This window comes from Psittacula echo (assembly GCF_963264785.1).
Source record: "Psittacula echo genome assembly, chromosome: 1".
NCBI lineage: Eukaryota > Metazoa > Chordata > Aves > Psittaciformes > Psittacidae > Psittacula > Psittacula echo.
The window spans coordinates 89774018-89794304 of NC_137735.1; the positions used below are offsets into that span (position 1 = coordinate 89774018).

The window sequence follows — 20287 nt, forward strand, 5'->3', positions numbered from 1 at the left end:
TTTGAGCAGTTACAGGGATCTCTCTATGAGGATCTACTTACACCATACTACAGTACTCTTGAGCAAACTTGTGGAAGAGAAAGATGTACAGACATACAAATCATTTTACCTCCTATTTAAGAAAACCTTCCCCAGATTTTTTCGAGGCAGTTAGTCGGATCTTAAAAGATGTTAAAAGCAACAGGTCAAGGGAATATAGACATTTGCATAGACTAGAAGAAGTCAGGCAAAGGGTAAAAGAATGACACATCAATAAAAATGGGATCTACTGTGTGTAGGGAGTAGGGAGAGAAGGAGGGAGAGACCATTGCTGTGGAATATCAAAAGAACATTTCAGACAAAACCATCACTTAAACTACTAATTTGTATATGCTCTAGCAGTATCTCAAATGAAAATTAAATCATTTTCAGAACAGGTTGCATCGATGTGTATTTCTTAAAAGTTCCAGCAGTTACAATACTATTGATGAAAATGACAACAAAAGATTTCATACATAAATGTAAATCAAACCCAGGCTGGTCAAAATCGTTTAAGCACTTTGGGTAATTTATAGAAAATTGCCTAGAGATTAAGACATGCCACCCAAAAATACAGCAAGGACTGATTAGAAAGCCTCTTGAGTTAATACAAAGGGAAATGAACCTATGCAGCCCAGTCAGATATTCTATTAAAAATTAGGAAGAGTAGACTATGCAACATGATTTTCTCCTCTCCCTTCCAAATCCACATTACTAGATTGTTCCTATTAATATTTATACAGAATACAAGAAAAGCTTTCTGCATCATTGTAATCAGAGAAAATAATTTCCCCTCCGACTATCTAAGCTTTGCAACAGAAAGGAATGATATACCAGCAAACGCACATTCCGACTTAACATTAATAGCTTTTTTTCCTGCATTTCTGAGTGATCGTGATGACATCCAAGAGGATACAATCATTTTTTCTTAGACATGAGATATTACCTTTGCTAGTCTACACCTGGTACGTTATTTGCTTTTTTTCTATTATTGAAACAAAGGTTATTATCAGCCCGAAACATACAGCCGAACTAGAAACACAAATCAATAAAAAAGATCTAAAAAGTATGCGAAGGCTTTAGGCTTTTGACTGTACAAATAATAAATAGGGAAAAACACTTTTTCTTTTTTTATATCCTTTTTCCAACCTAGTGGAAACCTATTAAGCAGGAGACTCCACTTTATCAGCACTCAGATTTAGGGGCAGCCTTTAAAAAATGGAATACTTGCCTAGCAAGAAATGCAGCAAAATGCCTTTCAAGGACTCCACGCAACGGACAAATGGCATACATAACTTATCTAAACGGCACACCTGATAATGCTTGCAAAGCTTTTCACGATAGTTAAGTGGGAACCGGGCTTTGCTGGTATAAATTTCCAGCTGGACAGCTTAGTGCTCTCCATTTTGCTGCGAGGTTCTCATTGACAGGCTGCACTTGCACGAGCTTGGTGCACGGACTGCTAGGTGGTGCTCCATAATCTACCCTCTGTAGGTTGTTACAATAGTCTCACCATAAAGCTCAGAATTATGAGTTTCTAAGCACAACACGAACAAGTAATTTTGATTTTGTTAGCGGTCTTGAGGAATGCATCCTCTTAAGCACTCTAGAGAAAATAAATGTATTGCTCTACTGCATAATAATGAGGTCAACATTTAGTTGGTATATTTTTTACAGATCTGTTTCAGTCAAGTGAATTTTGCTGAAATTCAATTACTTTGTGAGGTTCTTTGTTTTCACTTTTCTTAAGAATACTCAACCAATTTACTACTCATTCTCACCCAGACGTCAAGTGGTGCAATGATAATCATGTCTTTCCTGTGTGCATCCCAGTCTCACATTTTTTAACTCCCACTCTGCTTTCTCAGCCCCAGGTACATGCCATGCCTTTAAAAAAGGCTGCCTAGCCAAAACAAGCATGAAACACACAGCGATGCAACCAAGCCATTATTCAAGAAAATGTCATATCAGTATAAAAGGTGACAATTAACCAGTAATGAACAGCACTGAATGAGGTTGGTCTCAAAACTTCTACCTAAACAAATTAATGTTAGCTCCTAAACCTCATTTCGCTCTTCCATTCCTCAAGCATAGGCAAATACAAGACTGTCACAACAGTCATGTCAGTCTCATATCCAACAGGACTATAATTGGAGAAACCAGGAGCTGCTTTTTTGCCTTTCCTCATCCTGGATGATAATTTGAAAGAACAATGCAGGAATGCAGCGTATAGCACGTTGTTTATGTGCATGCCATCTTATATCTGAGACACAATTCTTAAATGTCTACAGCTATGCTGGAGGAGTTTAATAAAAGTGGTTTAAAGAAGATAAAAAAAGAAAAGGCAGTATCTGAAAGATGTGAAAGAAAACAAAGCAGCTAAACAGTTCTTTGGTATGGTATTATTTATTGATTTTAGCTGAAAGGTATTTCCAACTCAAATCAATAATTTATAGCAACACACCAAAGAAGCAGGGAAGATTTTTCAGATTCTTCCTGCATGCATCAGGATGGCTGTTCTTCCTGAATAAAAATGTGTGGTCCTGTCTATCAATAAAAACATGTGCCCCAGTGAGAATCTAGAAAGGGAAACAGATGCTCAAACTTTGTGTCAGTGCCAGTGAATAAGCACTGAGCCCCAGCTCATTCTTTTGAATTAAATTCTGGGGGGAAAATACACCATGTGCACACACCAGCTTTACTAATTTACTGTGGCACTCACTCAGGGCCTGGCTTAATTTATTTCTTTAGTTTTTTACTCAAAGGTTTGTGAACACTTAAGAAATGTTTCCTCAATTAAAAATCAATAGAACAGACACTGATGTGCAGAGCAAATCATAACACAATGTGCAGGATGCAGTGCTGAGGCACTTGGCTAAAGAGAATAGCCTTCATTTGTTCATTTTTATTCTTAAAACAGGCTGTTAATGTTTTGTTGATCTGATTTTCTCTGACCCTCCTGGAATATTGCTGACCTTCTGCTGGTGTAGCAGTGATGGCATTCACGGATCATGCTTGTTGTATTCTGTGTGTGCTACGCTAAATGAAATATCATTTCCTAGCCCATATTCAAGGAGATCTGACCTGGTTTGTAACCCATTCTCATACCAGTAACTACAAAGGTTGGTTCAGATTAAAACTGAGGAACAGGAGGAAAAAGGAGACTGATAATTCAAAATTTCACAAAGCTGGCTTATCCAGGGCTTCTGAAAAATGACAACTAATTGCAATGGTGGGAATCAGAAAGATGCAGGTGAAACTTTTCATATTTTCCCAAGTGAAATACCAGTTAAATTTCACTTTACACCAGAACTCAAAGTTGAGAAGAATTAAAATAGAAATGTTATTCTGAAAATCAACATTTGTATAAAAATGCAGTGACTCCACTCAAAAGATCTTATGTTTCACAGTAGCACATTAAAAAAGAGTTTAATTTTCAACATCCCAATTTGAAACTAAGATGTTTAGTTTTGATTTTTTACTGTGAGAAAAATCACTAATTGAGCTTTTCTGCAAGGAAAAGAGCAATGAAAGCAAATGTCGGATGAGGAAATATGGAGTGTAAAATCCTCATCAGCTACAACTGCTTGCCTAACCCTATTACAAACAGCTCCTGCTTTTTCTAAAAAACCCTTCATAACTCTTAATACCTGACAAACCTTACAAGGTAACAACCCCTGCAGTTCCAATATTCAGCCTCTCATGAGCTCTACCCACACTCATGTGTGCACTGCAGAGCTGAAGTCTGGATGTCTGTGTGATATTTACCTGTGCTATTCCTAATTCAAGAAAGGTCTTACAATATGACATCCAAGTTTCTATGGAAGTGAGCCTTTTTTCTCCCCAAAGCATTACACAGTTGGATTTCTCTGTAAGAAAATATTGTCATGCTTTCAGATGAACAAGAGGTTTTCCCTACCTGTCCATTGAAAGTTGAGCCACCAGTGTTACATCAGTATTGTCTGAAGCAGGCTCGTATTCATAGTGTAGAAAATACAAATGAGTGCGATGGACAGTGAAACGTTCTCGACGAAATTCATAGCATAAGTCATCCTCATCCAGCTCAGACAGCTGTTTCTGGAGCTGTAAGGAGAGAGTGGACATAAAGATAAATTCTCTGTATTTTCGTAAATCAGAAAGAGTAAGGTTGGCAACTTCCGGCATGTTTCAATGGGGAGCGGAGGTGGAACATCACAGTAGCATTGCTCCTGCAAGTCACTGGACAAGAGACTAGAAGAAAGCACTTGTAAGTAAACTGATAAGGCAGACAGACCATTGTATTATGGTCTATATATCATATATATTATCTGCATTACATACTTTCAACATCCAGACCAGAAATGAAACAGTGAATGATCAAAGTTTAATAATCCCAAGTTTCAGACCTAATGCTCCAACGTGACGCATAATGTTATTCCTTACTAGAAGCAGTGTTTCAAGCTACTCGTAGACATACAGCTTCAGTAGACAAAACTCAGCAGCACATTAAGCTTGTATGCAGTGGACTGAGCAATTCCCATTCTGCTGCCTCTGTTGGAGAATAGTAACTGCTGCCAGCAGTGTGGACAGACAGCTGCAAGAAACGTCTTTAACTGATCATTATTCTATCTCTTGAGATTTATGTATCTGCACCAGTTCAATTTTGCAATGAAAATGTTCCTTCAGCTGCAGAATTAAGCCTACATTTTTAATGGGATTTATGCTTCTGGATACCTAGTGTAAGAAATCCAAAGGATGGCAGACTATCAGAGAACAGGTATTGTTTTGTCTCCCTTGGAAACCAAGCCCCTTCAAAATTAAAATGGGCATCTCAGAGCAATTCAATCCTGAGTCACTTAGAACTGTAGCTTTAAGAGAATAAAAGTTTAGCTTTGAGGAAATGAGGAAGAGAAAAACTGACCAAAGGTCTATGCAGCTGACTAGTTCCATCCCTGAAGTGTATTAATTTAAAGAAAACATCCAGCTAGATTATTTAAAAGGAAAAATCAGTCATATCTGCTGTAAAATGTACCGTAAAATGTACTATAAAATGTAATGAAGATACAAATAACATATGGTCTTAACAGGTCAAATAGAGTTCTGTCTGTGTTTCTCTGAAATGTAGGTTATTAATAAAGGTATTTTTATATTTCATTTTTAGAAAGCATCCTATAAGAAGAATACAATTGCATATATATCAGTAAATAAGAAAAAGATTAATTTAATGGAAATTTTACAAGTTTTGATAAAAATCACAGTGCACTTCAAAAGCATTTCATGCAACAAACAGATTACTGAATTACAGACATTCATTTATATTTAAAAATCTCTTCTTTTTGTCCTGTTCAGGATGATTTAAAGTAATAGTTTCCTCACCTTCAAAAGAAAAAAAAAGTAAACATTTCTTGTTCTAATACTGTACTAAGAAGAGCTATTGTTCTTGGAACTATAAGCATAATGGTTGCCACCAAGAATAATGCTTACAGATGAATGTTTTCCTGTGAAGGCTGATGGAATAATTCCTGATATTTTCCTGTACATCACTCTATAATCTTCTTTTGAATAATGGAAATATCTCCTTTGATTTCAAAGAGTTTTGGATCAGGCTCTCATTCTTCTGTGCTTTTGTTCTGCACAGATCTTAAAACATCCCTGAAGAGAGACTGCTTTTAGAAAGACGAGAGTCCAAATCCTGACAAATCTTTAGTCAGGCAAAACTTCTATTGAAATCAAGATCTCTTTTGGCGGAATAGAAATTGGGAGTTCTTTTCCATATTCTTGGAGTTTCATTGATTCTGCTTTACAAACTGTCATTCAGCTGAGCCTGTACTTTCTTTTCCAAGTCACATTCAAACAATAATTGAATTAAACCCAATAATTACAACAGTGATTAGAAAGACTATTGCATCTTGCTATTTCTTCCTTGAAAAGAGATACTAGTATGACCTTAAGTGAATTATCAAAGAGATAATTGAAGTTTAAATGGTTAAGACAATAGCAAAGCACATTTCAGGGATACCTTACTATCCTCCTTATATATAAATGACCAGGCTAGAAGTTTGTAATTGCACAACAGCTATTAATCAGGCAGTCACTGAATGATTATCAGATTACATCTGAGTTGCAAGCTAAGAGGATATAAATACTTAATTATGAGTTAAACAGTAACATTTGGGGCTAAATTATGGCTTTGCAATCTACAGAGCCCTGGGTGGCAGAACAGGATGAGACACAGCTTCTTAGAGACCTCAGATGATGAAACGCACCAAGTCACAGAGCTGGTGACGGAGGTGAAGGAGAGCAGCAAACAGCAGAAGATCCCTTCTGCTACAGGGCAGGAGAAATCTTGCTCTTTCCTCTGCATCTTGTAGGGTCAGGGTTTTATCTCTGTCCTGTCAGACTTTTTCTGAGCCTGCAGTTATGCTGATGGTCTGTGAGGTTCTCACTGGCACTTTGCATGACTCATGCTCAGTACCGCATGTAGCGTTGGGACCCAAGTGATAGCCGTGTCTCACCTCTTCTCTTAGGAGAAGAGATGAAACACAGCCCACCCTTGGAGAGAGCTGACCATGCGCATGATGTGCTCCCTATCTACCCTAGCCTCTGCCCCTAGCACCCTCCCCTCAAGTGCAGGCAGGCTGCCACGGGGAAGCCGAAGCACAGGCTGTCAGAGAACCCTGGCTAATATGCAGACATCACCCGGCAGGATCAGGCACACAGATTCATCAGCACATTGCAGGAATGCTTGTGCAATCCTTGTCCACTCATACCATGAGCCTAAACTGCGAGGCTGCCTCAAGAGCCATGCTCTGCAGTCTGGGCAAACACAGCTTACTTAAGGTGTGCTCCTTCAGGTGGGAAAACCAGCGCAGGACAGGCTGTGACTTGACCTGTAGCATTGCCTCTGCATATGTGGCACGCAGTCTGCATTAAGGATGGAGCTATCCTGCAATGCTGAGGCAACAGGTACTGGAATGCAACAGCATGTGATTATCCATATGAAAATACCTCTCCTGCTGGAAGCAATGCTAGACATGCTAGGCACCCTGGATTTGGTCCAGAAAACCTGTAAGATCACAGGCTATCTCACTGAAGCTAGCGGTATGACCTGGACAAATTATCAGGACTAACAGCAGGGTGCTGTACATTTAATGCAGTTTAAGAGCCTTTTTCCCTCTATCACTTTCTTTGTTCCCTTCATTTATATATATATATATTCATATATACATTCAGACACCAGTGCCCCAGTATAACATACACATAAAGCCTGCTTCCTCTTTACTATGAAGAGACACATACAACCTATAAATACATATTGCACAAAGTCATATGCCATTTTTTACTCACATATTTAAAATGAAGAATGTTAAAGATGTGTGACATGCAAAAGACAGTGAATTGTCTGAGACAGACACATACATATCCTTAAATTTATCTGAGTAACCTCATATTAATTTTCAGTTACATGATCACATAAAATTTCTCCAATGATATAATCTTATCTATAGCATGCACATTGCAGGGGTCCATTATTTACAGACAAAGAGCTTACAGCTTGGTTTAAGGTTTGCCGCTACATTATGTCTTCTGGAAAAGATGTGTTTATAATGGGAATGCTGACAAGACTTACGCAAACAGATGCTTACTTAAACAGTGCACTAGTTCACCGTCAAAATATCAGCTGGATTTGATAAAAATATGGCATCCTCATTATGGACCCCTCCATTATACTTACAACAATACGCCTAATATAGCAAAGACTTTTTAACCTTAGAGTGACAGGAAGTATTCTCATAAGTGAGTACCTGCTTAGCATAAGATTCACTGTTTCTACAAGATTTTCAATGCTAAGGCTACTTGCCACTGAGCATGTGGGAAATGTTACCTCTAGGAAACACTATCACAGTGAAAAAATGTATTCTTTTCAGGCTGTGTATGGTAGATGTTCTCTTAGGAAATTCTGTAGTGGGAAACAAGTGCTTTCATTAGCATCATGATGTTACGGAAATAAAAATGGCATATAAAATGGCAATAAAAATGCCATGACATGCATTGTGCTAAAACAAAGAGACAAACAGATAAAAAGAAATCTACACTAAGTTACTTCTCTGGGCAACCAGCTGTGGCAGGTGATCAGACTTCATCTCAGGAAAAGTTGTCTTTGAAGATAGGCTGGCCAGAGTGGCACAGGCAGGCCAGAAGGTATTCAGCTCTGCCATAAATCATCATGATTTACCAGGTCTACTTGTCTGACTAATACATTTGTATGAGGTGAGGTGACTGTTTTCTATCCATGTGATAGATGGTAGACCCATATGATACACGGCACACAACATATACCTTTCACCAGCAAACTGGATTGTCTGTTCATAAATCTCCCTTCCTAAGGCTGTTCCTAGTGTAAGCAAATTTGTGATTGGCCTCAGTTTAACTGATGTGCCACAGAAACCATTTGCTCCCCACCAAAATCAACAAGACATGAGATCTCACATGAGATCAATCCAAAATCTGGGATCAGAAGTATTTTCAAGGGATTAGCGATATTTAAAAAAGCACCAACATGAAACACTTTGTGTCTATGGCTATTTAGACCTTGGGGAAGGGGATAGAAACACTAATGTAGGCATCTCTATCAAGTGTCTAGGTGAGGTGAGGTGACACTAGGCTTAAGTCACTCACTCGATATTCATGCCAACACAACAGGAACTGAGCAGCTTAGATGAAAACTTCTACATTTTAGATCATCGTTCCTTCTCCCAGCTGTATGTAGTTAAGATTCATAGCACAAAATCAACTCAGCTTAGCTGCTGAGATGAGCACTAACACCAGCCTGGGATGAAACTACAATCTGGTTATAAACTGCAGTAGTTTCATTTCCTCCTGTGTAGCTGTCCCAGTTCCCACCAGTAGGCAATTTGGATTGCAACATTTAGCACTTTCAATGCGTGTGAATTAACTGTTGCCTACAGCACGCACAAACAAAGCAGATGATGATGTTGGGAGGAAAAAGCATTCACTGAATCTTGTTTGGGATGACCTACATAAAGTACTTCTGGCTTCTCCAATGATTTGTAATAAAAGCCAGACTAATCCCATGTCAATTAAACCTTTATTCCTCCCACACCATAAAATCTTGTACATTTCCTATGGGTCAAATTGAGCCTTCTGTGAAACAAAGCTGTGCTACAGACAAAGAGGATAATGTCTGAGCAAGCCTACCTAGCAAGAGGAATTTTGCTGCAGCATGTAAGAAGTAGCTAACCCTCTTGCTTAAATGTCTTATCTTGACCACAAATAATCAACACAATTAAGAATCCAATTTTTAGGTATGCATAACATCTTAGACAGTTCTGTGTATGTGCATTCCAAATTCCCTTCATCTCAGCTGCTGATGTTGCATCATGGTAATCCTCTGCCTCTCATTTCCCCAGGTCCCTGCCAAGCCTTCTTGGCTGAGCTGTTCCCAGACCCCCCCTTGCAGCCCAGTGCCATGAAAGGCTGGTCTCCTTGCTTTTGTTATCCCAGATTGTTTCTAGCCCTGTTCCTTCTTGTGTGACAAGTCTCATGGTCAGTCCCAGTCCTGTTTCTAATCCAGTGGTTCTTACTCAAAAGTAGTCTGCCAAATCTCTTTAAGAGTCTCCAGAGATCTGAGCCTTCTTAAAGTCAAATAAAACATTACCAACAATGTGCAAACCAGGATTTTTCAGTATTGTAATTTGCCTAAATTTTCACCAGGTTGGCAAAAACCATGTTCTGGGCCCAGAAGTCAGTTCCTTCTGTAAGGTGTGGAATATTTCCATGAAGAGGTCATCAGAACTTGTGATGTGGGCAACCCTCTCCCAAGCTTTTCCCCATGTTTCACTTTAGAAATTAAAGAAAGAAAGAGGTAACCAGCATGGCATAAAAATCCCCAAATAATCCCCATCCACATAATCCCCCATTATTAATATTATAAGCCACCAAAAGCAGTATAACAGCAACTTTCAGGCAACTAACAGGATGGGCTACCAGCTCAGCACTTAATAACAGTTGTAATAATAGAAACAACACAGCTGGGGAAGTCAGGAATCCACCTCAAAACTGCCATAAACCATCTGTTATTACTAGAGAAAGACCATGTCATCACAAAATAGTAACTTTAAGTCCCAGTCTTACAAATGATGAAATTCTGCAGGAGTAAAGGGTACTCAAAGCATCAGTCTGACTACACGTTCAGTGCCCTGATACTGATTTGGAAGTTCCCTTTGCATGCTATGTTTAGACATTCAAAAATTGCTAGATTAGTAGAGTTTCTAGCATGTGCTACATTGACAGAATTTTCTGTTCTTCTGGTGGATATTACCAACTGCCATGCACAGCCATTTGCAAGTATTAAGAATCCCTGGTCTTGCACGAAACAGTAAGTAAAAACACATTTAGTAAGTAAGTATACACCTAAACAAGTGTTTTCTTTTTTACACTGTTTCTTTGTATTGTTGCTTTGAAAGTCTGAAAATAAAAATAGGCAGAGATTTTTGTCCTGTGTTTTCTGAAAGTCTTCTCCAATGGGAATCTACTGTCCTTTTCTTAAACTGAGTGAAAACAGTGATAAACTTCCCACTGATCTTGCTCTGGACTTTGTATCAGGACACAGCTTCACTAATAGGGGACGCCTCATTCAACCTTCAGATTTAATGCTTTGGCAGAAGTACCTGATGAGAAACTGTCTGCAGGAAAAGAAGTTTTATGAGTTGACTTGTGTGCCTGTGTGCTAAAATCAGGCTTTTCAGTATCTACCTCACAGTGTAACTACAGAGACAGGCTGGTACAGGGAAGATTCTGTTGAAATATTTTAGACTTTACGACTTTACATTAGGTCCTTTAGAATGAAATGCTGAACATAAGCATTAAAAGCCAACAGGAAATGTTTAAATTTGAGATCATTGTGAGCTTTGCCTTTGTGGCTTTCCCTAAAATCTTCTGCATTGTATCAAAACAAGAAAGAAGGACTGAGACGGGAGAAATAGCATGGAATAACTAGGATGGAGTGACTAAGTAGGTGCTCCAAAGGCCACTTGAGTCAATGGCTATGTTTACAGGAGGATTTGGTTCATGTTCTGTATTTCCCACCCAGAATCTGAACAAAAGGCAAAGGTGTGATTGTAATACCAATTTGCAGAGAAGAGTATGCTCTTTGTAATCTCATTTTAACACATACTGACTTACAGGGACTTACAGTACTGCTCTATGGCAAGGAGCATGTAGCAGGCTCCTGTCCACAGCCTGTCCCTGCAATATGCAGCATCTTTCTGCTTGACAATTTCAAGGAAAGGATGAAACATGCATACACACATAGACGTGCATACGAGCATTTTTACATAAACAGAAAAATAACCACATCTGTATTTCTTTGCCTTCAATATTTAAGTTTCAGAGCCATATCTGTTCTGTTCATTCCCATTTGTAATATTTTGGAACCTTAGAACAGTGTTGTTTGGTGCACTGAAGATCAAGAGCTGTCTAGATCACGACTGTGCAGTGTAAGATCCAAAGACTGCCTTTAGACCTCTTAGAACTCAGTCTGTGGTATTATATGTCCTTAGCAAACATTAAAAGAAGAGACATGCATATAGACACATATTTAAGCATACATGCATGTGCACACATTCAGAGAGATATTAACGTAAGGTCTGATTACCTTTTAAACTAATGCCCCTTAATGTCTCTCTAGCAATGTAAACAGTCCTTGAAAAGTAAAGATACATAATTTACGTTCATTTTAAGGCCATCTCAGTACTGATCAGAAGTGTAAAGGGCCTTACAGTTAACAGAACCAGTCCAATGGTACCCACTGCCATACTTCCTTTCCACATTATTTCAATTACAAATGAGATTCCTTAATTACAGATTGCATTCTGAAGAAAACAATGGCTGGCACATCGGAACAAGAACTTAAGGGTAGATTCCAATACAGCCAGACTGTGAGTGACAGACTCACACTAAGCCACGGCTTCAACAACACGGCTCAGCGCATTCAGTGCTTAAATAATTATCTTTGATTATAAAACAACAAGAGATATTCTAACATTTTGTCCACCAGTGCACAAAGCAGAGAAGCACAGGCAGCTAGAGGACCACCTTTTACCCATATACAATGCTTAGCACAATAAAGCCCAATTGCATTTTTGGGCTGATAGTCTCAATTCAAAGAAAGGAAAACTAACAGGTATTAAGATAAATCAAATAGCAATTTCTACTTTATACATATGCTACTTCGCAGAAATTATAGCCTTTCATGTAACATATATGCTTAGGAATCCAACTGGAAATGTATGGCTATTTCTTGTCAGACTACAGGTCCATCTAGCCCAGCATCCTGCCTCCAGCTGTGACCTGGCTGCCTAGAGAGGAGTGTAAAAGCAGGACAAGTGTACAGCAATGCTTTATCAGAACATTCCCCTAATCCTGAGCTTGTGGTTCAAGGACTTTCTGCATGAAAGCTGAACAGTTCCTGACCAATTTTTTTTCCATGAAGAGTCACTTTTGAGCATGTGTATATTTTTAGCAACATTACCTCCTGCTCAAAGCTTCATTACATCGTGGGTAAAATATCTTTATTTTGAACCTGCTACTTGCAATTTCCAGTTCATGCCCCCTAGTTCTTGCAGTGGGAGGAATGACAAACAGAGGTTCCCTGCTCACCTTACAAGATGTTCTACTTCTAACGATTATCCTACAATAGATTGTGGTAATGTACTGTATTTTAATTGGACATCTGTGACACTCTATGTGACACTGTATGTGACACTATATGTGTCACAGTGAGAGAGTGGGTTTTGCAATAATCCTATTCCTAGGGACTCGTTTTTGCATTCTACAATAAAAAGGACATAACCAAGTTTTGAGAGGAGCTTAAATCAAGGGTAACTAATAAAAAACAATGTCTTCTCCTAAGTGAGTAGTTTTAAGCTACCTGAAGTTAGCTTTTTTAATGTATCTGATTGTTTTGATAGAAAGCTGTTAACTTTCTGGTGTCTCGGCAAATTAGGACTTACGTATTTTTGTATGTCTAGCTCATTCTTTTTTCAGTATGTTTTTTTAATTATTTATAAATGGAAAAATGAGTTATATGTCTTTTTCAGACACAAGCCATACCATATACCATATTGCATTCTACTTGTCTTGAATAAGAAACAGGCTTGAACAGTTAGTCATTTCCAGTGTCTGTCAACTAGACACAAGTTCAGTAAAATGAGCCATTTTAAACTTTCAGGGCTGCCATTTTCAAGTAGCAAGAAAATGCATCCACTGTGTGCTGCTACCCAGCAACTTGTCTGGAATAAATCTATTTAATAAGGATATACAGAGCTCTGGAAAACAAAGCAACGAGTCTGTGACTGCATTCATGCTCTTCGAACCCAAACAACATATTGGGAATTGAGTATAAATTTAACCTGAATTTTTAAAATCCGATGAAGGTGTGTTTTGTTCGCTTGTCTTTTTTTTTAATGTCTCACTCCTCTTTTCCATCTCCTGCCCTCTACCCTGTCTATTGTATTTTGATGTCTCTGATGGTCAGAGTGGTCTTTTATGACATTCAGTTCACTTGATTGTCGAAAAGCCTCTTACTCTTGCAGAAGATTTTCTTTCTCCATGTGCTTTTGCTCACACTGTGCTCTTTCTCTCTCTCATCCCTGCTTCAGTCTCTTCCAGTTAATGTTGATCTCCATTTTCTCACCATTCCCCACTCCTTTCAGAAGACAGTGGGATGGTCAAATATGTATCTGGGAAGTCATGCCTTAGGCTAAAATATATCTATCCAAGCTATGAGTGCTGTAGTTAAAAAATAGGGAAAGGTATCTCCTGTGGTCATTTTATCAAAAGATTAAATAGAAATACAACAAGCCTTGACAATGCTATTGATTGCCAATTACATCTTAACTGCTAATGTGCACATGATACTCGCTTTGCTTTATAGATTTTTATATAGATAATGCATATTTTAGAATTCTTTTTTCTTGAAGACAACATAAAGTATTACAGGTTGCTTTTTTATTTCCTTTCAGACTATGTAGCCAAAATTGGTACTTGGTTTAGAAACATCCAAAGACCACATCATTGTAGAATCACAGAATGGTTTGGTTTGGAAGGGTCCTTAAAGCTTATCTAGTTCCAACCCCCTGCTATGGGCAGGGACACCTTCCACTAGACCAGGTTGCTCAAAGCCCTGTCCAACCTGGCCATGAACACTGCCAGGGATGGGGCAGCCACAGCTTCTCTGGGCAACCTGTGCCAGTGCCTCACCACCCTCATAGTGAAGAATTTCTTCCTAATAGCTAATCTAAATCTACCCTCTTTCAGTTTAATGCCCTAATAAACAAGGAGTTCATATAAATCTGTGTATAAACATCTCAGTTAACAGTTTTAACTTTGGAATTACATGTACTAAGGCATACACACACATAAGAACATCTGTACGTAAACATCCTTGATTTCAACCATTTTCAAATGATTTGCTTTGTCTGAATAGTTCTGATTGCAATTTCTATGCAGATACACATAAACGCTGCTGTGTTTGATTAGGGGCAGTGTGGAAAAAACCTGCAGTCTCACAGCCTACGTGTACCTTGAAATATTAACTCATCCTGTAGTTTGCAGCATGGCAAAACCTTGTAGACCCAAATCCGGCAGTCTCGATATTTTCACTTGTTCTTCATTATTTGTGCATTAGTATCTACTAGCCAAAACTGACATCACTATCTGCAGAACAAACACAAGAAACAAGCCCTTCCTCCAGAAAGTTTTATGTCTAAGGGTGAGACTTGCGAAATTACCTAATGGAATTAAGAGCTCAAATCCTCATTTTCAGTTTGTAATGTTAGCTTTCCTGAGGATTTTTAAAAGGCAAAGTGGGGAAAAAAAAAAAGAGACAACAAAAACCAGGGGAAAGGCAGGATTAAGATCACATCAATATCACAGTTTTCCAGGTGAGGAACTGAGGCACAGAGAGATTACATGATTTGCAATGTTACTCCTGGAATCTGAGCACTGACCTCAATTCTCCCAAGTCCTTCTGCACCGCACTACCTGCACCCAACTCTCCAAGCCTTCATATAGCCTGTGCCTTGTATAAACCATCCTTTAAATCGTCAAGCCCTACACATCCCACTTACATTTTCACTGTTAACATCTGCCTCACTGGGGCAGCCAAAGAGTTCCCGTCTCAGCAAATTCCCATCATATTCCAGGAATGTCAGGTAGAGGTTGCGGAAGAACTCCACATGCTTGTTTTTCACTCGTAGCTTCTTTGGTGAGTTCCAGTGAATCACCTCAGAGGGAAAAACAGAGAAAACACATCCTGCTGTTAGAATACAGATTTGCTTTATCTCTTCCTTTTATGTGTGTTCAGTTTGCTGCCCTCTTAAAAACAAAATAAACAACCCCAAACCCACACAGACTTTCTTCAGTCTTTTTATCAGGCAGGCTTTTCCACATCCTCCACAAGTAACTCCAACTCTACAGGTGATGTGCTTTGAAACTCCTCCACAGGATTACCTGCACATATGAGTTAGGGTGCTGCGCTATCTTGTGATGCAGCACTGCATAAATGCTGCCACCACTCTAGTCAAGGAGCTGATAGGTTATGGACTCTGTTGAAGAAGGTAGAAGGACAAGGGACACAGGGATGTGGGTATTAAACATAAATCTCAGATTTCCACATGACTGTTTCAGCTAATGAAATTGATTCACTGTTTCAGGCCAGGCAGACTCTTCTCTGGTTAGGAATTGAGAAGAAAAAGATTGAAATTAATTCCTATACCCATTTACACCTTCAAAAATGACTGAATTTAATTTGATTTCCATTTTGCCGTTCTTTAAACCAAGACTGATTTCAGTTGTGTTACACAACACAGAGATGCAGTACAGTGCTTCACCCTTTGAATTCCAGTTTCTAGCAGGTATTTAGCCTCTGCTAATGAGAGATGACTTTCACACTGGCGTAGATTTAACTCTAATGCTGACATAAAGGGCCGGACTCTCATTTACATCAAGACAATTTTGCACTGCTGCCAATGTGAATGAGAAAGGGGCCCCAAGGAAAAACTAAGAGGGAGCCACAAGTGGCTTGCAGGAATTATTTCATTTTACAGAGGCTGTATTTTAGGCATAAGTAAAAAAAAACACCAAATGCTTTGTATTCAGTTTTATTCCTGTGACTTCTAAAGAGATTAAAAAAAAGTCTCCTTTGGGAATACTTCCAAACTAGGAGTTCTGCAGGTTCTCTGAAGCCATTAATTGCGTGAAGGCACTGTGTCACTCACACACAGCCACAGAGCTCCAATGCCAGCTTCTGAGTTGTGCCTAGCTGGTCACACGGTGAGTTTTGCTCTGAACATTGTATTTGTGGGAAGGAATGCATAGAGCTGAGATGCAGCAGGTACAACAGAAGCAGCCCAGAGCAGAAGAATGCAGTTCTCTTGGTGTCAGCAACACTGCTCCACAGGAACAGGGAGCTCTCTGCAATCATGCTATCTGTTGCTGAATGAGTGGACTGGAGGAGAACAGAGCAGGACACAGCCTGAATTCTTCCTGTACTAACTTGAACAAACACCACAGTCTCTCTGCTGAGTGTTTATACTTCCATAAAAGCTATGGCACTCTCTTCCATGTACCTAACACCAACGAAAATATCTCCTGATAGGGAAAGCTTTATCCTTTCCTGGGATTTCACTGCTGAGACCACCAGGATGTCAGAAAAACCATACATGCAGTTAAAGAAAAGCAACTGTAAGGGAAGAAAAAAGTCATTTTGGAAATCGGCAAATCACTTTTTCCAGTTATAAGAACACTTCAAATCAAGATCACGATGCATCTACACGCTGTATAAATCTGGGAATTTGCTTGGACAAAAATACTCAGTGTAGATATTTTTTCCCAGGTAATGCTGCATTCTTTGCTGGTTTTACATTTGTCCATATGTTCGGAAGTGTAACTTATCTGTGCAATAACATGTTGCTGCTAAAAATACAGAACATCACAGAAACAGGAAGAGCTTTAGGGAGGTTAGGACATAAACTTAAGATGACAGACTTCCTCCACTGAAAAATAGATCTCCAAAATCTTATTCCTTTGAAAAGAACTTGACATTAAATCCATTGCATTTAACTGCAGCAAAGGTACTAAATGCATGCAAAAGAAGTTTCAGCGATTGAATCCTACCTCAGGGAAACAGGCACACGTAATAGAACCGCAGGGTTGAAGGAACCTAAAGAACTGATTAACAGTTTTACAGGGTACTAGTATGCATGTTTACAAGCAGACAAAGAATGGAAACTGTGTGCTGGTAACTTGAACTTATTTAATAGTGGATCAGAGAAACGTGAGAAGCTGGCAAGCGGGACAAAAAATACTTACTAAGAAAAATCTTCCGTGTGTTCTCCATAGTAGTCCTACACTTCACGTGAGTTTCCTGCTGGATAGCTTCATGAGCCACCCCCCTGCTGAGCACTCTGACCACTCACCGTGGGTACCATGAGCACAGAAACGGCTAATGATGATAAACTCAGTAACTGTTATGGGACAGGCTTCCCGGTGCTGCAGAAATTTCCCATCAACATACACCATGTCACGTCATAGCCAAGTACTGGTGTTGATGCCTCTACCCGGTTGTACGGGGGATGTCAAAGCCAAGCAACTGCAGCTGCCAGCATAGAGGCTGTTTGCTGCTGTGCTTCAAAATACGTTGTGTGTGTAAAAGCTGTCAAGGGCCTAGCTGGTGGTTCACATCTGATCAGATTTGAAACGTGTCAGGATGCTGCATGGGCACAGATGTCAGTGGAGCCTGGAGTGAACTCAAGAAAGTTGAATGCAGCTGATGACTATCCATAAAAGCTGATTTTTTAATCAAGAAAGACAGCACATGTGAGTGTGTGCTTGAGATGATGTGCTAAAGAACATCAAGGAACTATGCAACCATCCGGATGACCTGAGGTAAGAAAACCGTGAAACAGGTCTAGTGAAAAAGCAGGCTGCTTTTCAAATGTAACATGATTAGATAAATATTATTTGATATCTGAAAGTGTAAAAAAGAACAGCAGGTTTCAAAAAGCAGCAAGACTCTTAACCATTGACATAGAACAGTACATCCAAAGACCGTATTCCTATCTTGCTGTCGGCCCACAAATTCACCTTCAGTTCAGACTGTAGCTGTCTGATTTGGTTTGTTGCACATCAGCTATAGCAGAGTTTGCACAGGCCAAGACATCCTTGCATGTATGACATCTTGTCATGGGCATCAGTGAAGTACACGATAAAGACAAGGGTAAAACTATGGGCATTACGTTGGAAAGTTTATTGCAGGCAACAGTAAATTGACTGGAGAAAAAAAAAAAATCAGTTTGAGACTACAGGGAAATCAAAAAGGAAAAAGCCCTCAAACTTAGAATGCATTTTATTTGCAGCCTGTGCAACTGTTACCTCAACATCAAAAAGAGAAAGTGAATCTAGAAACTAAAACACTTATTACTACATCCTCTTTCTAAGACTGAATAGTACCATAATACTGTGCATATTTCTTCTTCTATTTTCTCTCCTAGATTCTAAGCTATTCCAAAGCTCTATTGGCTTACAAAGGGAACTGCAGCTAGAACATACAGAATTCCAGTCCCATTATCTGGGTGGATACCTCAGGAACAGTGCTAACCTTCAGGCTGTCCAACAGATCCTTTCCACTCTTGATCAAGGCCTCCTGAGAACTAAGAAAAATATGCTCCTTAATCTTCATTTAGCAATTTAAGTACTGAAAGATCAGAACTTAAAAATCCACATCTACTTAACACTTGGTTAGTTGTCATTAAGCAACTTGGCACTATCTACATTTCTGTTAATACCATCCTAGTTAATCAGCAACTGTTACCACTCACTGATTACACTCAGCCAGCCTCCTGAAATACTGCCATACACTTATGACCTAGTGAAACAGGTGAACTGTAGCAGTAGTTCCCATTTATTTACCAGGTTCTGATCCAAAGTACCCAAATGATGACACAGCTGGAGAGAGAAGGTAACAGAGGATGTCATATGCTGGTGGAGTATAGAACATGGCCCTAAAGTCATTTATACTCATGGAAATATACCAAAAAAAAAAAAAATGCTAGCAAAAATCCTTAGGTTACCAATTGCATTGTCCTCTCTGGGGAGATGAAATATTTTTACTCTGATTTTCCAACCACTAAATGTTAAGCTTCAACACAACATTATTTCTATAGGTAATTCTATCCATTTTTTCCCTGAAGCATCTTCTCTCTCCAAAAGTATTTGGCCAAATGTTTCCTTAACAACAACCTCTTCCATTTTTTACCTAAAGACACAGCTTGATACTTTCTCACTCTGCTTCATCCCTTATAATATCAGAGAATAAAGGATATCCTGTACACATACTTTCCAGGCTGAAAAGGTAAGAAGTAAGAATAAATTCAGCTTAAATTTAAGCCTAAAGAAGTTCAATTTTCCAAAGCACTGAACAGATACTCTTAATTAAGCCCGTGAGCACTTCACAATTCAGGTAAGTAAAAGTGGTATTTTGTAGAGGGCGAGCTTTCCTGCTTAAAAACTAGACTACTTGTTTAGGCAACCAGACAGTTCCTACTGAGATCAACAGGAGTTAAATGTTCAGCAAATCTGCACAGTAAAGCCACGTAATACATAGCACTTTAATGCATCTCAATAGGCTTCTTTTCAGGCTTGTATTACTGAGAAGTTTAAATATGCCCCAAGCCACACTGCATACAAGCACCCTGTGTGTAACTTATGCCTCAATTAGAGATGTCTGGAAATTTTATTTTTAAACTGTGTTTTGTAGGAAATATATGGTTTAATAAAAGAACCAATTTCCTTAGAAAGGATGAAATACTTCACAAAAATGTCATCAGGGAGGTTTCAGAGTGATATTTCTGAACTACATAAGCAGAAGGGGCTCACAGTGCAGTAGCCAGCAACCCAGAGGCCCATGCACTGCTTCTGGAAGTGAGATTCAAATCCTTGCCTTGTCTTATTTGGTGCCCATAGCCTCAGGTATGGCTTTACTCCCCAGCTTACTGCCTATACTGTATGACAGTAAGGTGATAGACTTGTACTTTTCAAAGTTCTCCGTTAATCCTCAAAAGGATTTGCAGCTCTCCCTTCACCTCCTGTACCAATGTCTAACGAGAGGCTTCCTGGCTGCAAAACACTCCCTAAAACCACCTCTATAATACCACAATATTCCCTATTTGGGAGAGTGGAAGCACCTTACTGACTCCAATGTTCATTT

At 39.1% G+C, this 20287-nt stretch overlaps 1 protein-coding gene across 1 annotated transcript in view; it reads right to left on the minus strand.

The window, feature by feature from the left end:
• LARGE1 (LARGE xylosyl- and glucuronyltransferase 1) overlaps positions 1 to 20287 on the minus strand; it is a gene marked incomplete at its 3' end in the record, with an annotated part of 273098 nt that overhangs the window by 17383 nt on the left and 235428 nt on the right. Inside the window, exons 10-11 of the mRNA XM_080627788.1 lie at positions 15150 to 15305; positions 3938 to 4101 (exon numbers count right to left, since the gene is read on the minus strand). Coding sequence (XP_080483914.1) covers positions 3938 to 4101; positions 15150 to 15305 — 320 coding nt within the window. The remainder of the gene's footprint in view (positions 1 to 3937; positions 4102 to 15149; positions 15306 to 20287) is intronic.